A 25208-nucleotide genomic window follows, 5' to 3' on the forward strand; every position below is an offset into this window, starting at 1 on the left:
TGTCCCTCTTATTCAGCCCTGTATCCGTGACCCTAGGCACTTGCTCTGATACCTTGATGAGGAGCGATAAGCACCAGCCACTGGCACACATGACAAACAGCGGAGTGATTTTTTTGGCTGCGTCATCTGAATTTCCTCTGGACAGGTCCTGACAGCTTGAATTAAAAATACTGGTGTGGGCAGTCCCGTGGTTGTTCAGGCTGGCAAATGACTTACCTCCTGCGCCTTGAATTTTTCTGTCTTTAATAACAATCTGACCCTGCTTGACAGGAGAGCTGAGGGCTGTTTCGTGTCCTGGATGCTAGCCACCCTCAATGTTAAGGTTATACTTGGGAAAACTTCAAAATGTCTCCTTCCAAAAATGTTTCCAAGAGTAAGCCAACCCGTTTCACGTGCTTTCTGTTTATGTGAGTTAGTGAACACCAGGATTTTAAGAGCATCTCTCCGCACATCCAGTTTTTCAGGTCTCATTCTGAATGTAGTCTTGGATGTTATTGCTCTTGTAGCTTCTGATCATTTTTTTTTTTTGCATGTAAAAGCATTGATTAGGATATAATGCCATATTAACCTGCCACTACATTTCTTTTACCTGGCAGTTAATGCCTGTGTTCACCTGTTCACGCCTGTCCAATTTCTTACAATTCTCCTCAATTTCACTAAGTCAAATTTACCATTAAAAAGGAGACTGCTGACAACAGTGTTGCTGTTCCGGGGCTCCCACTGACGCCTGAAGGCAGCAAGAAGTTCTGCAGCAAGGCTCCAGCAAGTCCCTGGGATGCAGCTCTTTGAGCATTGCACATGTTTCTTCTAAAGGCCATTTAGCAGGATAAATATACCCAAGCTCCCCATTCCTTTGCAGTTACTCACAATGTAAATCTGTCTTGCCAGGGGTTGGGTTACCGCCCTGAGCTGTCTCCCTGTATGTGAGCTGGAGTTGCTGGAGCTGAGGGAGGAAAGACTCACTTGAACCTAAGGAGGTTTTTAATGTTTGGATTCCGGGATTTTACAAAGAGCCTACATAATGAGTCTGGGAGCTCAGGGTTCGGTTCTGAAGCTGCAGTTCCCCTCATTCTCTTTACATTACACCAGTAATTGCAGCTATTTCACTTTCTATTTCCTTTTGCCGAGTCAGTGACAAATCTGCTGCCTAACCCAGGGCATGGTTCTGGTTGCATGGGGAGGAAAGGGAGAGGTGCAGCCACCTGCGCTGCACTGTGCTAGGGGAAGCGCTGCAGCACGTGCTCAGACATCTCACCCTGATGTCCTGGTGTGCCATGCCCGGGCTGCAGGGACACGTGGCAGGGTGACGTGAAGGTGAAGAATCCTGTCTCTGGCATTGCTTGCTTTCCAGATGTCCCTTGCGAGAAGCAGAGCTGCAGGTGGTGTGTGGTTTGACGGGTGTGCGTATGCTGCTAACAGCCTTCCACGTTCAGCAGCTGAAATGTGGGGCACTTGAAGCATCCTGCCTCAGCTATGCGTCCGTTTCCTTCCCAGCAGATGGGATGAAGGAGAAAACGTGACCACCACCCTTTTGATCTGCTTGCCATACTGGTGATGCTCCGACGTGTGGTGTCAGCACGGCTTAATGGCTCATCCTCAGCCATGACCTCCATGTGGAAAGCCCAGCTGGTTTTCTCTCTTCTGGCACTAATGCTGGCATCCTTGTGCTGAGGTTCCTGTGTTTCCAGCCCTCTCAGCCCAGAGTCATGCTGGACGCTCGGTATAGAAGGCTTTTCCTTAATAGGCAAAAGCAAATTTACCTGTTGCTGGTGGGCAGATGGGAATTTGTCAGTGCCTTGTTATGCACGCTTCTCTGGTGCTGGTTTGTGATGTGTTCTGCTGTGGGAGCATTTCTGATGTGCATGGAAGGCACAGGGAGCAGGGAGTGACCCAAGAGCGTGCTCTGCACGTGGGAAGATGCATGTCGGTATCTTTTCTAACCACCTCACTATCTGTTAAGCAGGGCTGGGCACAGCTCAGATTTACAGAAGAGGGAGTTGCTGTGTTCATCAGTACAAAGGGTTCCGTGTTATCCGTTCTGTGCTCTGCCTCGGGGCTGTGCCGTGACCCCAGCTGGGCATTACTGCTCTTTATCAGACAAAACCGAGGAATGTGGCCTGGGGCTGCACACCACATGGAGCACTCAGAGGACAGCACTAGCGAGTGCTGGCATGCAGGGATGGTGCAGGATTCCATGCTGGGAATGCACGAGGTGTGTGCAGGGACATGCAGGGTACCTCTGCAGAAGAGTGCTCTTCTCAGTGCAGCTTGAACCGGTGAGCGGGACTTCCCCTAAGGTGCTGCCCTGCTCTTTCATCCTGCTGCTCGTCTTGCTGCAAGGGCTTTTTTTGGGGAGTTCAGTGCGCCGGACGTCAGCACCTTGTCCACCCTCCTCTAACTCTGCAGAGCACATTGCGCTGCAGTTTCAGTCCCAGGCTGAGTGACGGGCAGGGCTTTGACAGGGGCTGGCAGCAGTGCAGCTGGTGTTAGGAGCCGCTCATCCATATCTAATGCATCTGCAGAGCTGTGTGTGGGATCGGAAGGCCAGAATCCCAAGAACCCTGTAGATAATAATGACTTTTCTTGCATAAGGGAGAGTCAAACGTGCCCAGACCTCTAGATGTCTCAGAGTGCTGTTTAGTAGTAAATTATCAGTCGTGATGTCACTCTTTAACTGTCCCTCCTCCACAGGAAACACAGCATCGAAATGCTGCTTGGAGGTGAACGCAGATGTCCCCTCGCAGCGGGCAGGATGTGGGCTGGGCAGCCCTTTGGCTGGAGTGTGATTTCCCTTGTGTGTGCAAGCTTTTGGGTCCCGCGGCGGAGGGAAGAAAACTCTTCTTCTGTGCCTCTCCCACATCTTCAGGCCGCTGTGCCAGGTGGTGCTGGGGCGCGTGTGGCACACGGGGAGCCAGGGCTTTGCGACTGCAGTGGTGGCCGTGTTGGCAGCGAGCGACCCTCGCTCTTTCACACCCTGCTCCCCAGCACAGAAGTGCTGACAGAAGGCTTCTGTGTGCCGAAAGCGGGGACGGGTCCCTGGCTGTAGGTGACCAAGTGAGGTGCAGTCAGTGCCAAGCCAGCTGCTGCCACCGCGTGTCCCTGCTCCGTCCTCAGGGGCCGTGCTGGTGCCCTCTGACGGCTGCGTCGCTCTGCTGGCGTGTGCCCTGTGGGCTGTGTGGCTCTGAGCTGATGGACACCTCCTGCAGCCCCGTGCCGCGGAGCCGCCTTGGGAAGGAGCACTTCATTAGCTGAGAGATCGATAAAGCCCGTCATATTTCTGTTTAAGAATTGAGTATTTCTATTTGTGGAGCAGTCATTGCAGCGACAGAGCAGCGCAAGGCACAGCACCTTTGTTACAGTCCTCCAGGTTAAGGCTGTCTGGTCCTTACGGTCCCTTTTGTGAAAGAAAGATGGGGAGCAATGGCTCTTTTTTTTTTTTTTTCCATCAGTACTCCCTCCTTTGCTCCTTCCCTTGCCTCATGTTGTGTTCTGGTAATTGGAATTGGTCCAGGAAGGGGCACACGTGGCTGGAAACAGAAATGGGGATGGACGTGGATGGGGAAGAGCTTCCGTCCATCGTGGCAGTGAGCTCGGGGAGGAACGACCCGGCTCTGGGCACATCAGGCAGGTAGGCAAAGAGCAGGGAGGCTTTGCAGAACACAGGGTGAGCAAGGAGAGCGAGGGGCCCTGTGCCACAGGGGAAGCAAGGTGTGCACGCGTTCCTGAAGCTGCAGTGGCATCAGTTGGGAAGTGGAGTGCAGTCGCAGTAACCCTCCAACTGCGTGATTCCTCTCCAGCCTTCTCTCCTCCCTCTGTTTCCTGTTCCTCAGTTCTGCCTTGTTTGCTCGAGTCAGGAAGGGGGAGGGAATGGGGGAAGTTAATCATTAAACTGCAATGTCTCCTTAACTCCTTCGCAGCCTGAGAGCAGGGCGCTCCTGGCGTTGCCAGGCCCCTCTTCTGCAGGCTTGTTGGAATAAGCCCCTACATTTAGCTGAGCTCCCTTCCGTGCTATAAGTAAAAAGCACTGTGTTTCTGCCCAAGGAGCCCTTCAGCAGCAGATGCTGAGCTGAGGAGGCAAACTGTGTGGTGAGTTGGTTACATTTGTCCACCCTGCAGGGAGGGCTGGGGTTGGAGGGTGGAAAAATGACTCGGGTCCCCATATGGGGCTGGAGGAGCCATACAACCTCAGGAGATTTTTACTTCCTGGTAGAGTTTGATTTGCTTTTGTCATTGGTGGGGAGAAACAAAAGCCACACCTTCTTGGGTGGCACTTCTGTTGGAGGTTGCGTGCCCAAACCCTCCAGCCACAGGACCTGGCTGGAAAAACTGCAGCTCTTCAGCGTTCTCCTGAGGTATGTCTGTGCCTTTCACTGTGGAATCCACCAGCTGTTCTTCTGCTTAAAAAGAAGATCAAACTCATTTTCCCCAGCTGCAGCAAGCTGTATCCCTTTGGTGAATCTGCTCCTGGGCTATTTTGGTCCCCCTGAGAAGATGCCTTTGGTTTAAATGATTTTGGAGTATCTTTCTGGCTAAATGAAAGGAGTATTCAATTTGCTAATAGCAGATTTGTTATCAGCAGGCGGAACTGCTCTTTTTTGTTCTTTTCTCTTACGATGCTTTGCTTTGTGGAAGAGTTGAATATAAAAGCAGCACCTTCCTGTCTCGTAATGCGATGATGCTGTCCTCCATTTGACCCTTTAATATATTTTTGGGAGGCTTGCTAAGTGCCTTGGCTGCACTAAGGAAGTGGCTTTGGGCTGGCGGGTGCCAGCCCCTGGGAGCTGGTAGGCAGCCATTCGGGTGAGCTGGCTCAGCTGCTGTTCCACTGCCTGCTGGTCACTTCAGCTCCCTGCCACCCAGCCTGCAGGAGCCTGCTGGGTCCCTCCACTTGGGCTCAATCCTCAGCCCTGAAGTCTGGGAATCGAGTTCCCTGTTGTGCGTGGGCGAAGGGCAGCTCCTGCTCACTGAGACTGCTCTGACAGCTGGATCTGCGTGCAGGGAGGGAGCTCCGTGCTGGGCAGGGGGTTTCCCAGGGCCTCTCCTCCAGGTTTGCCCAAGTCGCGTCGCTGGTGTCTGGCTGAACTCCACATCACCGCTGGGTCCTACCAGGTATGTCCTGATGCTCTTGTGATGGAGGGCCCTGCTGTCCCCAGCAACCCGGCTCCTCTCTAATGGCCTTAAAGAGGTGTGTGCTTGAACTCGCTGGAGAGCTGGGCAGGCGGCCAGCGAGGCTTTCTGTTGGAGTGCATGCAGTGCAGACCTGCAGTTGTTGGCCGGAGTTTCCCCCACCCTGGGCTGCAGTCGGCTCAGCGGGGTGGGATCGCAGGACAGAAGACCCAGCAAGCTGGGATTTGCCTGTGAGTCATAGCAGAGAAGTGCAGGGCTTGGAATGGGCGGAGGGCAGTTTGCAGGAGGAAGTCCAGAAAGGCAAAAAGTGGGTTTTCTCCTCCTGTTGTCGAGGGAGCGTATTTTTTCCTGCTTTAAGATTTGAGAGGTGCTGACCTTATGGTGTGTGTTCCTCCGCCTGGCACGAGTGCAGGTGTTTCTAGCGAGTGGAAGTTTTTTCTTCTCTTCAGGAATCTGTGAGCAGGCTCCACCCAGCAAGCTGAGAATTGTTTCCAGGAAAAGAAATTGCCTTTACCTGACAGGCTCTGGAAACTACTTAACTGGGTGATAGGTCCAGAGTATTCTTCTTAGGAAAGCTGAAGCACGTCTTCCTTCTGCCACGGTGACAGACTCATTTGAAAGTTGCATGCTTCCTGCAGTGCCTTAAACTCTGGAGAAAACCCCTCCCGAGATCTTGTTTCCTGCAAAAAGCAGCGCCTGCGGCCACGTTAAATGACTCCATGATGATGTGGGGCCTGTAATTAGCCTGTGTCAATATCCTGTTGCAAGTCCATCTCGAGGCAGGTTTCTTCTAGGCTGCTCTTCTGCAAAGCACACGCTGTGCGACTGCAGTTATTGCGCGGTTTTCCAGCTAAGACAAAAATCTGAGACTGACGCGGGTTTTCTGACTGCTCTCATACCTCTGAACCTTTTTGTACTGGAAGTCTGGGGCTGCAGCAGCATCTCGCAGCTTTTGGTAGATCGCTCTGAATGGAAACTTCCTGAAGCCTTTCTGATGTGGATATTGTGAATGAGGCGAAAGAAGCTGTCGTCCGGGATTTCACAATACTGTGTATTTTAATTTTCTTTTCGTCCTTGCAGACGCCTTACTGGCAGACCTGGAATCCACCACCTCACACATCTCTAAGCGACCAGTATTTCTAACAGAGGAAACGCCTTACTCCTACCCGACTGGAAACCATACGTACCAGGAGATTGCTGTGCCACCCCCGGTGCCTCCGCCGCCTTCCAGTGAGGCCCTAAATGGCACCGTGATCGACCCCTTAGACCAGTGGCAACCCAGCGTATCCAGATACGCCCACCAGCAAGTAAGTGGGCACGTGCTGATGGAGGTGGGGAGAGCGTGTGCTTGGTTTCTTGGCGCAGTATCTCTCAAGGGACTAGATGAGGGGAGGAAACAGCAAGAAGGGAGGATGAGTTTGGATAAAAGCAGACTGGGGAAATGAGGGCAGGTCAGATCAAATGGCAGAGAAGAACTCAAAACCCATCGTTGTTGCTCTTGCAAAGTGGTGTGACGGGATTAGGGTTAGTCATCTGTCCTGTAGCCTGTGGAAAGCAGGCTGGGGGTTTCCAGCTCAGGTCTGCGACTCATAGGCAAATCTGAGGCAAGTGGAAAACAGTTGTTCCTTGGTGTCCATGGGGGCTGGGTTGGCTTTGTAACAGCTTTTTGCTGCTGGGCTTTCTCCTGCAGTATGTGGGGTTGCAATGCAGTGTGTGTATTCTTGTTGCGTTTCCTGGTTCCAATGCAAATTTTGTTTCCACAGCCTCAGTCCCAGTCTCCTATATACAGCTCTAGTGCCAAAAGCTCCAGTGCCTCTGTTCCTAGAGACGGGCTCAGCTCCCCTTCTCCCCGTGCCAGTGAGGAGGAACACGTCTACAGGTAACTTGTCCCTGCTAAGAGAGAAGCCTGACTCAGGTTGAGCCTGCTGTGGCTCAGGCTGCCTTCTGTAACTGCAAACAAACACTATGCTTCATGTATAGCTTCTGTTGCCCTGTGTTGGTTTATGTTACCTTGTTTGTAAGAGGCTCCTGCTACACCTTGTCTATTCACTTAAAGCATTGACCTGGGCCTTCAGTTTGCTCAGCTGTGGAAGAGGTTTGAGGATCCATCAGACAGGACTGGATCTGGATTGTGTTGAGGGATACAATCCAGAAACAAGTGATAAATCCATGCCCCCTGTTAAACAGCCCCGCAGGTCTTAGTTGTCTGAAGTTACCTATCACCTAGCAGGATGTGCAGTGATTTGGATTTTCAAGTACATTTAAATTTCTTGATGAGGGCTTCAGTACTTCTGACATTACCACTTACTGATTGCATTATAGTCATGGACAGCTGTCCTTGCACTGAGAGGTTGTAGGGATGGCCTGTGTGGTAAGAAAGACCTTTCTGCTGGCATGGGGGTGAGAGAGGAGGAAGCTGTCAGAACTCCATCTCTGATGGCCCCATGTGATGCACTCTGTCCTGGGTACCTTTCTACAGTGTGGGGACAAGAGTTGCTCTCCTGTCATGTTCAAACTATGCCTAGGTCTTTATACGGAGCTGAAAGCTGCTTGCAACCAGAACTATTACTGGATAGAACCAGACATACCCAGAGATAGCTGAATGGAGGCGGTAATTACAATTTTTCGAGAGCTGCATGCAATTAGTATAAAATCAAGATAATTAGGGCCTTGAATCCTCTTGTAAAAAGGTCTGGCATGGTCTGGTTCTTGTGTGAATTGGAGCTTGTGTGCTCAGGCCAGGATGAAGTGTGCCCTTCTCAGACTGCATTTGTGGACTTTGTTTTCAATCTGAAGAGAAAGATAATAACTACCTTTATGAAGTTCCATAATTGTCACCAGTGCTATAGGTATGACAGTGCTAAACCTGCTACGTACCAATTTTCTGAGCAGAAGGCTGGGTGTGTGCACGAGATTTGGATTTGGAAAGTATCTTTTTGATCGAATAAGAACCTCTAAAGCATCAGAAGTTATTTGGCCATTAGTAAAACTATGAGAAAATTATTTCCCTGCTATTGACAATGGGAAGATTGTTTTTAGTGTAGTTACTGTAAAAATCACTGCATTGGTACTGTTTTGCTTTGAAACACCTTGCAGTTGTGCGTGGCTAAATGGGATCTTCCTTACAGTATGAGCTGTAATTACAGCCAGTGCTTTATATATACTCATGTGTAGGTAAACTTCTCTAAAGGCTTATGTATTGAACACAGTGGAAAATGCTTTCAGATTACTTTCTTAGAAATTGATTAGAATTCACCAAAGTAAAGGTTTGAGGACTTGAGAAGACACCTTGTGGCAACCTTTTGCAGGACACAAAACCTGCTGCTTTTGGCTTTTTGATGGTAGCTTGAGTTTTGTACTTTGCCTCTTCTGCAGTCTGTGCTGGCCCTGCATCCCCTTGCTTCAGAGCAGAGGTTTTTGCTGCTCAGTGTGATGTCAGCAGAAACAAGCTCTTTTCCTGTATGCCAGCTAATGGTTCTGCTGTTCTGTGCATCTTGGATCTGTAGACAGTTAACTCTTTGCTGTAGGACTGTGTGGCACAGAGTCCTAAGATCTGAGTCCCTGTCTATCAATGCTGTTTCTTAGTAACTTACAGAGATGAGGCTAAACAGCAGCTGTGTTGATGGTCATCTCACAAAGCACACAGCTTTCCCTGCAGAGCTAAAAGCCTCAGCCTGAAAATAACACAGTACCTGCGTAAACTCTGTGAACCTAGTATAAGTTTCCCTCCATCCTTCTGCTGTATCTTAAAGCAGAAGTTTTACACTTCCCTTTTATCTCCAGCTTCCCAAACAAGCAGAAGTCTGCAGAACCATCTCCCACAATGGCCAGCACCTCTCTGGGGAGCAATCTCTCGGAACTGGACAGGCTTCTCCTGGAACTGAATGCTGTTCAACATAATCCTCCCAGTGGCTTCCCAGCAGGTAAGGAGTAGTAAGGTGTTTGGTATTAGTGAATAGTTTACTTCACAAAGTAGCAGCCTGCTTCTCCATTCCAACATCTTTGCTGAGGGAGATGACCCCAGCCCTGAACAAAGATTCCTTTAGTATGTGTGGGATCTCTTGAGGTCCAGCACCCTACTCAAAGCTGGGCCAACTTTAAAAATGACTCTAACTTAACAGTTTCAAAGTTAGATTATGTTGCTTAGGCCCTTGTGCTCTAAGTTCTAAATATCCTTGAAGATGGAGATTGCACAGGGTTTCAGGGCAGCTCATTGCTCTTTTCTCTCATTTGCATGTATACATGGACTTATGTGTCTGAACAACTCTGCTTCTCTATTCTAAAGATGAAGTGAGCAGAAGTCCATCACTGCCCAACGTGACCGGACCTCACTATGTCATCCCAGAGAGCAGCAGCTCTGCAGGAGGGAAGGCTGCACCCCCTACAAAAGAAAAACCAAAGCGAAATGGTGGGCGTGGGATCGAAGATGTGCGTCCCAGTGTGGAGAGCCTGCTGGATGAGCTGGAGAGCTCTGTGCCAAGCCCAGTGTAAGTAGGGTTTTGGTGGATGCAGGCTTACGTGGGGTTGGGCAGGCTGTTGTGGGAACAGGGAGTGTAGTGGAGGGGAAGATGCTGTGAGACAGTGACAGACAGATGGACTTTGTGTCTGAAGGGTGGGAAATCAAGCAGGCACTTGAAGATGCTGATGCTCTTCTATCTGCTGCAGCTCTTCCTGGCTGAAAAAATACATGAGGCATGTTACTAGCGGCATGTTTTGTTTAAACTCAGATTTATAGCTGATCACAGATACCCACTCTGTGGCCAAATGAGTGTTTGGTCATGGTCCATTCCTTAATGGATGGGTGTATGTGCATGTACACTCGTGTTAGACTTGGCAGAGAGACAAGACCTGTGTGTGTTGCAGAAGCTGGATCTGGGGGAGGGCTGGCTAGGGCAAGCAGTGCTGATGACACTTGCCATGCTATGCTTGTTTAGAGGGGCCAGTGAGGCTTTCAGTCTAGGAGCGCTCCCCCTGGCCTAGGTGCACTCTTTAAAAATAAATATATTTTATTTTCATCAGCCCTGCAATCACTGTGAGCCAAGGGGAGGTGAGCAGCCCCCAGCGTGTCACCGCCAGTCAGCAGCAGACCCGTATCTCTGCTTCTTCAGCTACACGAGAACTGGATGAGCTGATGGCATCCCTCTCTGACTTTAAGGTGCTTTATCTTGACCGCTCGCACCTCATCTTGTCCCTCCCCACGCCCAGGCTCTTGCATGTTGGCCACATCTGCTGACCTTATCTGGTTTCCTGAATGTTCGCTTTACCCCTCATCCCGTGGAACTTCCTGTGGTCGTATTTGCTCTTTGAGCGCTGCTGTAGGTTCTTGACTGCAATAATTTCCCATCGCTGGTGTGGGTAAGGGAATTCTGGGGTCTGTTTTTTCCATCCGTTCTGCAGTTTGTCTGCAATTGGCAAAGATAATGAGCTTCGTTACTGCTCAGTGCAGGGTGAATTATTTTGCTGTGCTGCAACTTAACAAGAAGTAGGGGAGCATGAAACAGCACCAGTCTGCTCGCTGACAGAGACCAGGCTCCTCTGTTCCCTGGGCTGCAGCGTGCTTACACCTTGATGTGCTTCCCTGAGGAGGGTGTGTTAGGGGCACAAGGGCATGTGGTATGAGCACTGAAGCCTTTGCATCAAGCAGCTGAAAACTTCAAAGGTTTCAATGTTAAAACAATATCACGTATTCAGCTCCCAATAGGATTTAAGATTGAGCTTGCATGGGTGAACACACAATGGCAAACATTATTTGGAATCTTGTTTGCAAATCAGTGTATTGTGTTGGAAAAGAACTGCTACTGCTCCTTCAGTCACAAGTGACACATTAAAAAAAAATCCCATAATAGAATAAGCAGAGGAATAACTTGCCAATGGAGCATCATGCACTTGCTCTCTGTACTTGGCTAACTTATAAATGCACAAGTATTTTTTCATATAGGTATACTATCCTTTTTACACGAGGTGGTTAACTGTGGAGTTTTTTTTCATGTTACTCCATCTATCCACAATCATAACAGAATATTTGTCTTCTCTCTACTTTCAGCTGGCTTGCTTATAGCATTGCTGAATTATTCCCTTGAATTTGTTCTGAGAGAGGTGGAGAAGCAAATATCTAATATGTTGTCATTGTTGGGTGTGCCTTTCTTACATACCCGTGCAGGTCAGCTCTGTAATCCTATGAAAGTCCTGAACTCTCTCACTGTTTCCTCATATGGAAGAATCTGCCGGTGCCTGGTGGTGTTTCTTGCCTGTGCTAACCTCCATCTCCTACCATGAGTTTGGTCCTGAGGCAGTCAGAGCTGAGCAGTGTTTTCTGAGAAGCCAGCAGTGAGCCTGCATGCTCCTCGGGACTTTGCTTGCCCTGTACTTGGCTTTAATTCAAGCCTGCAGCCTGTGACTCACGTACTCGATTCTGTGAGACTCAAGGAGCTACTCACTGTTTTCTCTGCTCTTAATTTAGTATGTATTTAGTCACTGCTAACAGCGATGCCTTACTGCTGCTTTTCTTTTTCCATATTAGGTCCTAGGGCAGAGAGCAGGCTATCAGTGAGTCTCTGTTCCATGCAGTTGAAAAATTGTGCCGTTGTGAAGCTGGAGAGAGTTCCCACCTGTGCTGCTGGCAGCGTCCCCTGCCTCACTGCTTCTGTGCCAGGGCCTCCTGCTGCTTTATCAGGGCTCAGAAAACAAGCTCAGGGTGTGGTTGCTGCCACCAGCCTTTGCTCCTAGGTGAGCTCTGGCGACAGGGAATGTCCTTGCCCAGCACAGGCCTTTTTGTTTTGTGCAGCTCTAATAAAAGCTGCGTGACAGGTGCTGGATGCTTTCTGTAATGCTGCCCTCCTTCCTGGCTTCCTTTCTGCTTGAACTCTAAAAGCAACCTGAAATGTAACAAGATCTCAAGATTGATAAATGCAGTGCTAGGATTTTTGAAAGGCATTGAGCTCATCTGTCTACATGTTCTTCCCTACAGAACCAGCAACATGATTTCTGTCATAGTTTCTCTTTTTATTGTCGCTGGCTGTTTTTAAACAGCTACTTTACTTTTTCATTTTCCCTTCAGTCCTTTTTCTTGCTTTTACCTCCCCTGTTTGTGCCAACGGGTGGTGCTGGCTTCTCTGCAAAAATGATCTGGGCTGTACCAGCAGCAGGATGTAAGGAGGAGAAGTGGGGTCTTTCCCAAAGGTGAAAAAGAAGAGGCTGTCATTCAAGTGCCAGACTTGTATGTGGTTGCAAGAAATAGGACAGAGAAACGAAGTGCAGTATGTAATTAGCTGGAGTTGGTAGCTGGTACAACTACAAGCCCCAGTGGATGGCGGTGGGGGAGGTGGCAGCACCGGTGTTTAACTTCTGTCATACCCCAGGGTAACAGATGCTATTACAGACTGATACATGACCCTTTTATCATCTTTTGCTCACTTTAATGAGTTGCTCATTCTCTTTGCTTGCAGAACCCATTTGATTTCGGTTATCTAGCTCATCAGCAGGCACTGAGATTACTTAATGCACTTGGTTTTTCCGCCTCTGACATTTCGGTGTAACATGACTCCAGCTTGCTGCACGTTGCGGTGCTTGTATTTAACTGTTATGTTACTGTTGTGTATTTAGCCACTGCTCTTCATTTGGAGTTAGTATTTTTTGAGTACGCTGAGCAAAATGACAGTCTTGCCTTGAAAACAGCTGACTTTGTTTTAGAAAGTCTGGAAACCGAGTAAGTGTGAACTATAGTATAAGACTCAGTTACTTGTACAAGTATGTCCATGTTAGGCAAAATACAGGGAGGAGGGCAATATGGGGAAAAATTCCCTTGTTATTTTAACTAATTAATGTACTTGCTGGTTCTTTTCATCTCGCTTTGCTCCTGGAAATGAGGAGCAACCTGTGATTAATTGCAGTCCCCTACTGCTTTCTGAGATGCCTCTCCATAGCACTACTTGTGGGATTTCACCAGTGTGTGTGCTTGCTGGCTCCTGAGCCCTTGGCATGGGAGCTGCTTAGGCCACCTGAAGAAATCCGTCTCTTCCAACTACTGGCAGATCTTGTGCATGTTCAGGTTAATTTTTTCCTTTTATTCATGACAAGTCTCCATACAGGTAAGTAAAGACTGAGCTGTTGCTACATTAGAACGTGGACATCTAACTTCTTAAAGCTTTTTTGAAAAACATGGTGAAGAATCAGAGCATGTCTTGATACCTGTTGGATTTGGAAATCTTTGGATAGGTTTTGAAAACTGACAGGGCTCTGCACTGCCCTTAGGTTGACCTACTGTGTGAGCCAATGTTCTGATTTTCTGCCTTTGAGAAAAAGGAGGAGTGCCAGTTTGTCTCATAGAGCTCAGCCAGAAGCCACTGAAAACAGGAAAAGGAGGATCCGTGATTCCTATTTTCTTTTAAACACCCTCTAAGCCAAGGAGAACCAAAACCTTGGTATCAGTCACTCTTGTTAGGGTGTATTTTGGATTAAAATGAATGCTGATCTTGTTACAGTTTAAATGCAGAGGTTGTGGTCTAAGGAGAAGAGGCTGATGTGGCAATCTAAGCAAAGCTTATAAGGGCATGGAGAGACTGGCGAATCTGTTGAGATTCAGTATGTGTTACGTCCAAGGTGAGATTAATGATGTGAGCAGAACAAAGCCCATGTCATCTGCTTCTGTTGTGTATGCCCTGAAGCTTTGTTTTCGTTGCCATGAACTCAGCCAACTGGCGCACGTTCTTAGTGTATCAAGAAGAAAATGTCATGGTTCGTTCTATTCACTGATTGCTTTTTTTTTTTTTTCCTTCAGCTTTGAAATGTAGAACGTACATAGCTGAGTATGAGTAAGTTGCTAATGTGACCTTCACTCACAGGGCAGACATTCCTGGGCTTGTAGCTGGCTTCCTGGCAGCTGCTGCGTGCCCCCATCACAGCTGCAGGTGAACGCATGAGGTGTTCAACTTGAGAGGGCGGCAGAGAAAAAGGATCTTGATGGCTGCAGAGCTTCATATCCTGTGATCTCAGGCAAAGATCAGCAGCATGTCACGCTGATTCTGCTCTTTGCTACCCTGTTCTCATTCCTTGTTCTCTGATGTAAGGCTTGGGATCACCGTGGCTCCCGATTTGGAGGTCACTACTGTTAGAATGCTTTATGCCATGCTTCCTTTTTTTCTGCCCTCCACTTCTTGTTTCTTATCTTTCTTTTTTTTTTCTCCTTATTTCTTCTGTCTCCTTTTTACAGACTATGTCTCTGATTCCTGAACCCTCCCTAGAACCGGTTCCCGATTCAGCAGATGCAGACTCCAGCAGCATTCCTCCCAGTGTAACAGTGCCATCCCTTTCCAGATGCCCTCCTGTGAGGCACAGTGGGGACGTGGCAGTGCCAGCACGTGCCCCCTCAGCAGTTCTCTGTGCTGAGGAAGGCAGTAACGCTGTAGTGTGGCCTGCTTCAGGGCAGTGTGCCACTCTTCCACGTGTCCCCTCTTTGCCACAAATGGTCCCTGTGCCCCCTCCACGTGTCTCTTCTGTTTCTGCTACTCGTGGGGAGCAGATGGCCTCCGCAAATTCGGTGAGGCTGAGTGGAAGGTCTGACTCTCCTAGGAAGAGTTCCCAGGCTGTGCCAGCTTCCAGAGCTGAGCTTCTGTGTAGATCTGCTAAGGTGGAGGCACAGGGCCTGGAGCTGGTGAAAGAGAGTGAGAAAAAGGAGCAGAGAAGTGACCCCAAACTCTCAAACATCCCGATTTCAAACACTGGAATGAGTGGTCAAGGGAAGGGGCAGGTAGCTAACGAGCTGGATCAGCAGAGAGCGTTTAGGGATAATTCAGCCCTTCCTTCTCAGGGCAGAAGTGTGAAAGGAGCTTTAGATGAGCTGTGGGCCCTGGAGCTGTCTGAGCCTGAACCAGAAGTACATGTGAAGAGTGACCCTTCTGTTGCCCTGGATCAGTGGGATGTCTTCCCAGACACTGAAAAACAGTTGGGCTTTGTTGTGGAGCGAGGACAGGAGCTAAAGGCTGAAGCACAACGTGACATCCAAGCAGGTGGCTGCCCTGACCTGGTCAAGAAGAAGCAGGGCAGAGAGAGAACTCCTAGGAAGGCAGGTGCTGCTAACGTGAACAGAGCCGGAGGAGACCAGGAAAACGAGCAGATCAGAAGCTCTGCAGTTGCTCCGGAATCTCCTGAAAACACTTGGAAAGCTGAATGGGATTTGCCATGCATCTCCAAACCACCCCTTGAAAGGATTTCTGCATCAGGCCAGGCAGGCGCTGAACGAATGTGGGAGGAGGATGAGTCCTAGCTAGGGCTGTCCTGACAGTGCACTAACGTTTTGTGCGTGGTGTGAGTGTGCCTGGGCTCACCCACACTAACAGCATGCGGTGCTGAGCAACGTTACTGACAGCTGCATGGCATGGAGGCTTTAAGTCCTTTGCTTTATCCTATGGTCTGTTCTCCACGTCGGTCAGCAGCACAGAACATGGCAGAGTGTAGGGACTGCCCTGTGAAAAGGGCTTTTATTCCTTACATGGAATAAGGCAGATGCTTAGTCCATAAAGGCCTCTGAAAAGTTAAAGGGCTGATTCACTCCTCTGGAGGATGTTCCTGACTTGGGATCGCAGCTCCCCTGCCTTTTTAGGTTGTGTTGTTGGACCTGTTAGTGTTCCTTCCAGCTCTGGAAGTACGCTTTGTGCACCAGACCAAGAGGTTTACGCTTGTCAAGGGCAAACACTGAGAGTCTGCTGTGTGTCCTTGTGATGCTGAAGTTTCTTTAACGCTCAGTGCAGTGGTTGTGCTGCACCTCCTATCTTGGCTTTCTGCTGGGTAACCTTTCCCTTCCTTTTCTAGATAGTTATTTTTGGCTACAGTGGTTGTCCTTACTGAGATTTTCCTTGCACTGAGTCACTGTTCTGGACTGTGCCAAGAAGAATTTTGGCGTTGTGGAATTAATGTCATCACTCTTCTGCTTACAGTTGTCACTAATGGCTTGAGTTTGTGCTGTTGCATCTTGAGGCTTGCTCTTACTCTTCTCTCTGCTGACACTATTGCCTTTTTTATCTAGATTAAGTCTTTAATCAAGAGGACAAAAGAAACCTCCAATGTGCATCCCATGAGTCGTGAGCTCTCTCCAAGGCGTAAACTAGGTCCTGCAATATTTCACAAGACAGAGTCCCAAGATCGCTTGATTGAAGAGCTGCAGGACAGGCTGGGAATTGCAAAACAGGAACAGGAGGAGCGGAAAAGCCAGGATGACTGGCTGACAGAGGGGGTCATTATCACTGCCCGACCCCAGGGGGAAGAGCAGAATGGTGGACAGCAAGTAGAGAAGGTAGAAAGTGAAGGCATGTCCTGGGAAATTCGAGCATGTTCCTCTGTCTAGACAGCGTTTTGTGGAGGTGCATATTAGGTTGCACCTTACACAACGTGAAATGAAGAACTGACTCCTTCTGCTCACCCTCATCTGACCTGAAAAGTAAACTGGCTTTCAGTTCCCAGTTCATGTTTAAGAATCGGAGTGATATCTGAGGGTGCTGGTAATGGTATCTGTTTGGGCAATCTGCTGCTATTGCATATCAAATACCCGTGTGGGTATTGTTTGAAAACCCTTCTGGGAGGCCTGATGGACAGGGATGCCTTGTCTTCCCCAGTATGTACCTGTGCAGGAAGTTCTGGGTGTGAGATGGTGCTCTTCCTTAGAGCTACACAGAGAAGCGAGTTTTCTAGTTCCCTTCTCTGTTTTCCCTGTCCCTTGGCTCCTTGTTACTTCTTTCCCCTTAGATAAAGATGGTCACCACCATCTTTACCTGCTTTGCTTGGCCGTGGCGGTGAGGTTGACGTCCTGTTTGTGCTCTGATGTGAACCAAGGAGGTTCAGAAGAGCAAGAGGGAGAGCGCTAGGCAGCAAAGATCGTTACCGTCTGGTCTGTGCTTCCAGCCTTCCTGTTGCAGGAGGTGCTTGTTGGTTCCTCTTTGGATTTACTCACTTTTCTTCCATGTCTTTCTAGGTGGTATTCCCTCCAGAATCCCCGCACCCCCGCAGGAGGACAGTCTCTGTTTCAGCCTCTCCCCCATTCCAACCTTCCAATGAAGCTGTGAAGACAGTCCCTGCTAATGCTTCTCCCTCTCATGTACCTCTCGGCCCGCTCCCAGCTCAGCCCTCCCATGTGCTAGCTACCTCAGCTCCGTGTCCGGTCTCCTCCTATTCCTTCCGCTTGGCTCCCCAGCCACTTTTCCAGTGGGAAGCTTCTGATGCTGATTATCATGAGCTCTCTGTTGTGGGCACCCCTCCTTCTGAAGATCCTAGGCACTCTTCTTCTCCCCAGACCTGGACCCCTAGCACCAAGACAGTCGTTTCTGTTGGCTGTCAGACGGAAGATGAGGCTTTCTTCCCACGGATGCAGGCAGGATTCTCTTTTCTGCTTTCTTTTTTATTTAATTTTAAGCAGAGTGTTGTCCAGCCTTACCACTGCTGCCAGCTTGGTAGCTCAGTAGATAGGATGTTCAGGTAAAGGCTGGCACTGAACCACTTAATGAAAGAGCAGAGTCATTAGCAGTATCAAATCATTGCCAGCTGTGCCCCTCTAGCACTGCAACCTACATGTCTGTGCAATAATCTGCTGGGATGTGGGTGCTTCCTGTCTGCCCTTTGTGCAGCAGGGATTATGTAGGCTTTGTTTCCCTCTGAGATGAAGAAGGTAGCTCTGAAACTCAAGCCTCTGCTCTCCCTGCCACGATCTCTCATGAGGTGGGAGGAGGGATGGGGAAAAATTGGAATCCTTCCTATGCTTGCCCATGTGGTGAAGTGTCCCTGGTGCATTTGGGGGAGGAGCTGGTGCTCTGTGCCTCCTGTCAGGGAGGGGTTGCAGCCCCAGGATGCTGGGAAGTTGTAATGCATGCGAGCAGCACTGTGTTGTGCCATGCTGTTTGGACAGGCAGATCTCAGCAGCCAGCCAGCCTCTGCATCTGGAACTGTTGTACTTTTCAGGTGACCTCTGCTCCTCCCCTCGTCCGCAGTGCCAACCTGCTGGCTGCCTCTGCACCCCTGGGCCCCCCCAGCCCTGAGAAGGCAGGAGCTCCTTTGTTTCCTCTCAGCATGGTGTGCTCTTTGGGTGGATGTGTGTGCTGGGAGCTGCTCCTGGAGCTCACAGCATGCTGAACATAGCTGCTGTGTGGTAGTGCATGGTTTGGTGCTCATATAGCTCCCAGCTGAATCGTTGTGCTGGTGGGGTCCTGTGGGCGAAAGGGCAGTTTGAAGGGCCTTTGCACGATGGGTTTGTGTGGATGCTGTGCTGAGTGTCCCCTTGTAACAGCAGGCATTGCGTGCAGGAGGTGGGAACAAGCCTGTGAGCTGGCAGGAAGGCTGGACCACCAAGCCAGCTAGAAATGGTGGTGTCCACAGGTCACTGGGCCTGTGCTGAGGTCATCTGCATGGGCCACACCAGCAAGGCACAGCAAGTACTGTGTTGCTACGTGTTGAATTCTTCTCGTCTCCCTTCTTTCCAGATGGTATTTATCATTTGTTGCTGTGTAATCTCTGCTTGGTGGCCACAAGCCCTTGCTTAGCGAGAGAGGGTATGGTTCTTCCAGCTCTGTCCAAGCCTTTTCCTCCTGCTGTGCTGTGCAGGAAGCCCTGGCTTTGTCCTGGGACTCTGCCCTGGCTTTGTGTGCACGGGGGCCTGTTGTTCCTCTCCTGTGGGCAGTCTCCTTGCAGTGGGGTGCTCTGGAGGCGTTCACTGGAACCGTTTGGTAGCAAAGAGCTGCTGCATGGCAGAAGGTTTATTTCAGGCTCCAGACGCTGGGGCTTCTCTGTGCTGCCGGACTGGGAAATTAGGTTTGTCCTGTGAATTTTTTCTGCAAACAAGTGGAAACCAGGGTTTGTCATTGAGTCAGCTGGTTGGCTGCAAGTGTGACTGGCTGCAGGACAGGGAGTAGAGCTCCTCCAGTGGCTGGAAGGGCAAATTCTGCCAGGGATCTGGAGTACTTCAGCAAGCCCTGCTCCCCTGCCCGTGATGGCAGCAGGCTGCTGGGGGTTGTTCAGAAGCGCAGATTTCACATCTGTTTTTAATCTGTCTCCCTAGCAGGAGAAATCATGCTGCAGAGCAGCATCACTGGGGTGGGGCGGGGGGGGAAGGACTCCTGTGGGTCCTTCTAAACCTAACAGCAGCTATTGCAGTGCAGTCAGCTAAAATAATCTGTCTCCTTATCACAGTTCTCCTGTAAAAGGAGCTTTGGTGTCCAAAGAGAGCGCGCGCTTTGTTCCTACGCTGTGAACCTAAATAAAACTTTTTCTCCCTGTTCTTGTCTGGGAAGCCTTTCCAAGCTGTGTGTACTGTGGCAGTATGGAAAACTGCCATCCAGAAACTGCCTCCGGGGGACGAGTATCGTAACCCCTTCCCCGTGTGTTTCCAGAGGTCTGACAACAGACGTGGCAGTGTTTCCCTCGCAGCCCTTCCTGCCCGGGCTCTGCTGTGGATGCACTGCCCTCTGCGTGGGTAAACAACAGGCAGCTTGAAGGGAGTTCCCTTCCTGCTTCCACTTGCTCAGCTCTGGCGTGGGATGAGAGCCACCTGATGGGGCAACAAAGAAAATGTGTGTCAAGGTGCAGATGGAGGAAAGGGAAGGGAGAAAATGCTCTAGCTGAGAGGGAGATGGAGAGTGGAAGAGGCATCCCTTTTAAGAAGGATAGAGAGTGGCAGTAGGAATAGAAAGAGGTCAGAGGGAAGGGGCCCTCTGGATGGCGTCTCTGCTTTGACAGCTGGCCAGGAACTGATGAGGTAAAGGGAGATTTTTGGCAGAGGCTTAGAGAGCACTGTACTGAGTGTTTGGGAACAGCTAGTAACTTCTGCTGCGTCTGCAGCAAAGGAAAGTCAAAGCCTTAGTTGCTAGCTCTGCTGTTTTACATCCCAGGGTCTCCGCATGTCTCTGCATGGGCAGAATGTGTGTACTTGATCCTGGCTCTCCCAGGCTTCTGCCGAGAGCGTAGCTGTCTCCTAGCAGTCTCTGGTTTGTCTCTACAAAAGTGCCACTGGCAGCAAGAGCAGGGATTTTTCTGGGAAGCACAGCAACGTTTGCTCTATAACCTTGATTTTTCTCTTCCTTACAGTTCATGGCACAGGGAAAAGCCGGAGGCAGCAGCTCCCCGCCATCCACCACCCCCAAGCCTGGCAGTCAGCTGGACACCATGCTGGGAAGTCTCCAGTCTGACCTGAACAAACTGGGCGTTGCTACAGTTGCCAAGGGTGTCTGTGGAGCCTGCAAGAAGCCGATTGCTGGGCAGGTGGGTTGAAGGAGCCCTCTCATTGCTGAGCCTTGGCCTGCAGCTGGGAGTAGTGGGGAGGGTTTCTTTCGTGAGGCTGAAGAGGCTGGAGATGCTGGAGAAACTGAAGTACTCTATTTATCCACTGGCTAGGTACGCTGTAAGCTCCTCCAGTGACCTCTACTCTGCCTTTGAGGGACTGCCCTCTCCTGAGATGATAGGTAATTCAGTTTTCATGCTACCCCAGTCCAGGGCTCACTTGAGTAGTAGAACTTGCCATTCTTGCTGACCTCCAGCTGGTGTCTTGTCATGTGGCCTGGGGAGAGCGAGATGGAGTTGTCCTTCATAATTTGTCTTCCCAACAGGTAGTTACAGCCATGGGGAAAACCTGGCACCCTGAGCATTTCGTCTGCACCCACTGCCAGGAGGAGATTGGGTCACGGAACTTCTTTGAGCGGGATGGCCAGCCCTACTGCGAGAAGGACTACCACAACCTCTTCTCCCCTCGCTGCTACTACTGCAATGGGCCAATCCTTGATGTGAGTTCCTGGCTAGGGTAAAGAGCACTGGCAAGGTGCAGGCCTCACTCTTAAAAGCTCCATCCACGTGTTCTGGGTCAAAGATTTTTTTTAGGGACTTCTATTTTGCCTTTGCCCTGGCTCTGAAAGAAAAACAACTTGACCCAGTCCAATTTTTACGCTAACGAGGTGGGGTAGTCCCCCTTACCTTCCCTGAAGCTGTAATCCTTTGGTATTCCATGTGGTTCCATTGCTCTGGTGATGGTTCCCCAGCTCTTTTCTGCTGGTAGCCTGCAGGAACAGCACCAGTGCTAGTCCTGAGAGCTGGATGGGGCCCTGTGTGAGGAAGCTGTGCATAAAGCCTTTATAGGGTTTAAAAAAAAAGTATTCTGTGGGAAGGTCTAAATGAGCTAGAGACAGGGAAGAATTGACTTGGCTCCATGAAGAACAATCTATTTTGATGCATGCAGTTGTCAGCATCAACTTAAATGCGTTCTTCCCCACTCCCAGCCCCCCTTACTCACCTCCAAGCTGAAGCCGTAATTGATGTGACTCATTCTTTGTGTCTTCTTCCGAGCAGAAAGTGGTGACGGCTTTGGACAGGACATGGCACCCTGAACACTTCTTCTGTGCCCAGTGTGGAGTTTTCTTTGGACCTGAAGGTATTACTGGTTAATGCAAGGGGAAAACATCCTCCTTCCTGAACTGCAGACGAGTGTGTAAGGCAGAGCTGCTATGAGGGGCCGGCTTGGGATGACAGGAAATCCTGGAGGTGGAAGTTCCAAGGGAAGTAGTTGTTCATGGGGGAAGGATCCTACCAGAAAGCTTCTCACTCTCTTAGTCTCTCTGGAGAGGATGAGCATGTGTGTGTGTGGGACAGGAAGGGCAGCAGAACGAGGAACAGCTGCCTGCTGTGTGTTAGGGGAGAGGAAGGGTGATCCTACCCACACTGGTTACCCCACAGAGGTGAGGGTCAGGAGCTGATGATCTTTGCCTCTGTTCTTCTTTTCCTTCAGGATTTCATGAGAAGGACGGCAAAGCCTATTGCCGCAAGGACTACTTTGACATGTTTGCTCCCAAGTGTGGAGGCTGTGCCCGGGCTATCCTGGAAAATTACATTTCTGCCTTAAACACCCTGTGGCACCCTGAGTGCTTTGTCTGTCGGGTAAGGAAACCAAGGTCCTTCGTGGCTGCTGTGTGACCACTGTCCTTCACAGCCTGCAGGCATCCGGTCCCGTATCAGGAAGGAGGCATCTGTGGGGTCATGAGAGACAGCGCGCCCCACAAGATAAAAACATGTCAGCAACCAAACACCTTCTTGCTCCTCTGCCTGTTCACATGAAACTTTCTAGCTGCGTTGCTCTTTCTGTTCCCAGCTGCAGTTGAAGGGCTTCTGCAGCAGCGCACAGATAAACAGAGACATTTTTTTGTGACCTTTAAACAATTAGAAGCTAAGCTTCTCTCTAAGCACTTGCCTTAACAATCAGATTTTGAGGCTTTTCCTCCTGTGCTCCGTCTGACTACGTAAACTAATGAAACTGACCTTGCTCAGACAAGCATGCAAGTCGGTGAAATAGTGGCAGGCTCCATACAACAGGCATAATAAACAGGAATACTGCAGATTAAATGCTTGGCACTCTTTCAGAGAGCCTTGCAAATATTATCTCTTACAGGCCCCAAGAGAAGAGCAAATACAAGCCTGTGTTTCCTAGAGTGAAACGAAGGCAGAGAGCAGATTAAGCAGCAGAATCACCAGCTGCTGGTTCCTGCTGTGATGCTCAGGGCACTGCTGCTCCCTTTCCCCATGGTGCAGGCAGCACGCTGTCTCCACACTGCTGGCACTGCCTGTCCCACACTGTCTGGCTCCCGCAGCAGTGTGCGAGGAGTGGAGCCAGAAAATGGCAGTCCTGGCTGCATGGGGCCAGGCAGGGCCAAGCCTTTCTGTGCCAGCATGGAGGCTTCTTTCATGCAGTTCTGCTTTCCTTCTCCCTGCTGCCGCTCTGCGTGTTTTAGTGGGGCTAGCACTGACGTCTTCCAAGACACAAGGTGGGAGTCTCCTCCTCGTTTTGCTAAAGCGTAGAAGACTTTTCAGCTGTCCTGCTGAGGGAGAGGACTGTTGATTGGACTAATTGTCTGCATGAGATAAGTCTTGGACTTGCTGCAGGCAAATGGTGTTTGACCCAGTGTTGTGAGTGTATAGATACCTGTGGCTCTGCATGTTGTTTGCTGGACTCCTGTTTGTGTTGGGGTCCAGTGGAGCTTCCTCTGGAGGAAAGAGGTTGGTGTCTGGGCTGGCGACAGCAGGATTCTGGAGATCTGGCTTCTCCTCTGGGCCCTGCTGCTGCTGTATTCAGTGAATGGAATCCAGATCCTGTGCAAAGGATCTCTCTGATGCCAGCTGTTCTGGAGAGGCTGCTTTTGAAAATGAATTGTTTCATTTTCTTTTTTCTTCAGTTGCAACCAACCCCGCATTCATTACATTTTGCTGTAGGAAAACCTTTGTTGGTCCCCGGCCTCTGCTTCCCACGGTGGGGAAGCTGGGCTGAGATTTGGACTTAAAATGGGAGGAAGGTGCTGCAGCGTTTCCTGTCCCAAGGGAAGCAGCGTTCTTCCTCCTCCTGGCTGGTAGCTGGCTCTGTTTCCTTTGCGTGAGCGAAGCCAGCTGGACGAGGCGTCGCTGTTTCCCTTGCTTGTGGCTGTATCTGTCCATCTCTCAGCCTTTCCTTGGAAGTTCTCGCTGGGCAGGAGTTTGGTTCTGTGCACGGCAGGGTGATGAGAGGCGGCCGTTCACGCTGCGTGCGGAGCAGCCAGCTTGTGCTTGTGCCACGGAGCAGAGGAGCTTTGTGGAGCTGTCCCCAGCCCCAGCTCTTTACTGAATGTGTTCCCCTTCTGCTTCCTCCTCCCGCAGGAATGCTTCACGCCATTCATCAACGGCAGCTTCTTCGAGCACGACGGGCAGCCCTACTGCGAGGTGCATTACCACGAGCGGCGCGGCTCGCTGTGCTCTGGGTGCCAGAAGCCCATCACAGGACGCTGCATCACTGCGATGGGCAAGAAATTTCACCCCGAACACTTTGTCTGTGCCTTCTGCCTCAAGCAGCTCAACAAAGGAACCTTCAAAGAACAGAACGACAAGCCCTACTGTCAGAACTGCTTTCTCAAACTCTTCTGTTAAAGGCATCGTAGATGGGGAGCTAAGCATCTTTCTGCCGCCCCTTGTGGCGGTTCTGTCTCTCTGAACATTACTGTGATTTAGAAACCTTACCAGGCAGGGGAGGGGCGGGTGGGGGGCGGGTGGCAGCGCTCGCTGCTGCTGCTGCGGAGAGGCAGTAGATCCAGATTGGAGACGGACCATTAAACAGGAAACGCCCTTGCTGTGTCCCAGTAGAGAGAGGCTCGGTCCCCTCATTGCCGTGTGCGTCTGTGTGTGGCTGGCAGCTGAGCTTAGCCCCGGCGCTCCACCATGGAGACCAGCCTCAGCCCCCCCAGCAGGAACGGTGTCTGCCCGTAGGATTCTGCCTGTGTCAGCCCCGAGCAAATCCCGACACCTGCAGACACGCAGCCCTCTGTTTTGACACTCGGCACAGCCAGGCCTCCCCCCCTCCCATAGCATCACGCTGCCTCCTCTCACTAGAGCCACGTGTGACTTCAAGAGCAGAGCATCAGCACAGGCTGCCACGGCCCTGCAAGGGCCTCTCCAGTTGCATTACACTGTAAGGAGTTGATACCACTGATCTTGTTGTTTCGAAGGGGAATGGAGGTGTTGCTCCGTGGGTTCCTCTCTGCCCGGTTTGTTGCTCCCTGCCTCTTCTCCCAGCTGGGAGGCAGCGGGCGCTGTCCCCCCCCCCCATGAAGCGGGTGCAGGGATGGGAGCATGGTGTTACCGCCCAGCCCCGAGTGTGAGTGTGAGCGTGCCCGTGTCACGGCCGAGCTCGTCCCGAGAGGGGAAGGATTGGAGGGGTTTAAGGAGCCAGGAAACAACACGGGTCCCCCGCTTTCTCTTTCTTCTCCCTATCTTTGCTCACGAGACCTGCCAGCCCTTGGCCTTTCCCGTTCCGTGCTCCCGTTCTACCAAGAGATGCTACAGCAATAACTTTTGTATTGACTGCCCCCGGTGCGCCGAGCCCCCGGGTCGGGCGTTTTACTCTCGGAATGAATACTGTATCCTGTCTTTGATAAGATTTCTACACTGATTTTGAATTCATATCTAATTTGCTTTTAAATCCTCTTATACAGAAATCGGTTTCGAAGTGATTTTAAGAGAGCGGCTTTTCTATCGGCGCTGCCCCGTCCCCGCGGCGCCTCGTTAAACCCGATGGGCGCGGGGCGGGAGGGGCTGGGAACGGGGGG

The 25208-nt window shown here is 50.5% G+C and overlaps 1 protein-coding gene across 3 annotated transcripts in view; it reads left to right on the forward strand.

The window, feature by feature from the left end:
• Nucleotides 1–25112, forward strand: part of PXN (paxillin) — a 38117-nt gene extending 13005 nt beyond the window's left edge. For all 3 annotated transcript variants that reach the window (XM_021412418.1, XM_021412417.1, XM_021412416.1), the window contains 10 exons: nt 6208–6434; nt 6891–7006; nt 8911–9050; nt 9413–9614; nt 10147–10282; nt 20188–20361; nt 20706–20879; nt 21439–21520; nt 21875–22023; nt 23767–25112. In XM_021412418.1, the coding sequence (XP_021268093.1) occupies nt 6208–6434; nt 6891–7006; nt 8911–9050; nt 9413–9614; nt 10147–10282; nt 20188–20361; nt 20706–20879; nt 21439–21520; nt 21875–22023; nt 23767–24033 (1667 nt within the window). In that variant the 3' untranslated portion in view covers nt 24034–25112. The remainder of the gene's footprint in view (nt 1–6207; nt 6435–6890; nt 7007–8910; nt 9051–9412; nt 9615–10146; nt 10283–20187; nt 20362–20705; nt 20880–21438; nt 21521–21874; nt 22024–23766) is intronic.

Source organism: Numida meleagris, chromosome 14, assembly GCF_002078875.1.
Source record: "Numida meleagris isolate 19003 breed g44 Domestic line chromosome 14, NumMel1.0, whole genome shotgun sequence".
Taxonomy (NCBI): domain Eukaryota; kingdom Metazoa; phylum Chordata; class Aves; order Galliformes; family Numididae; genus Numida; species Numida meleagris.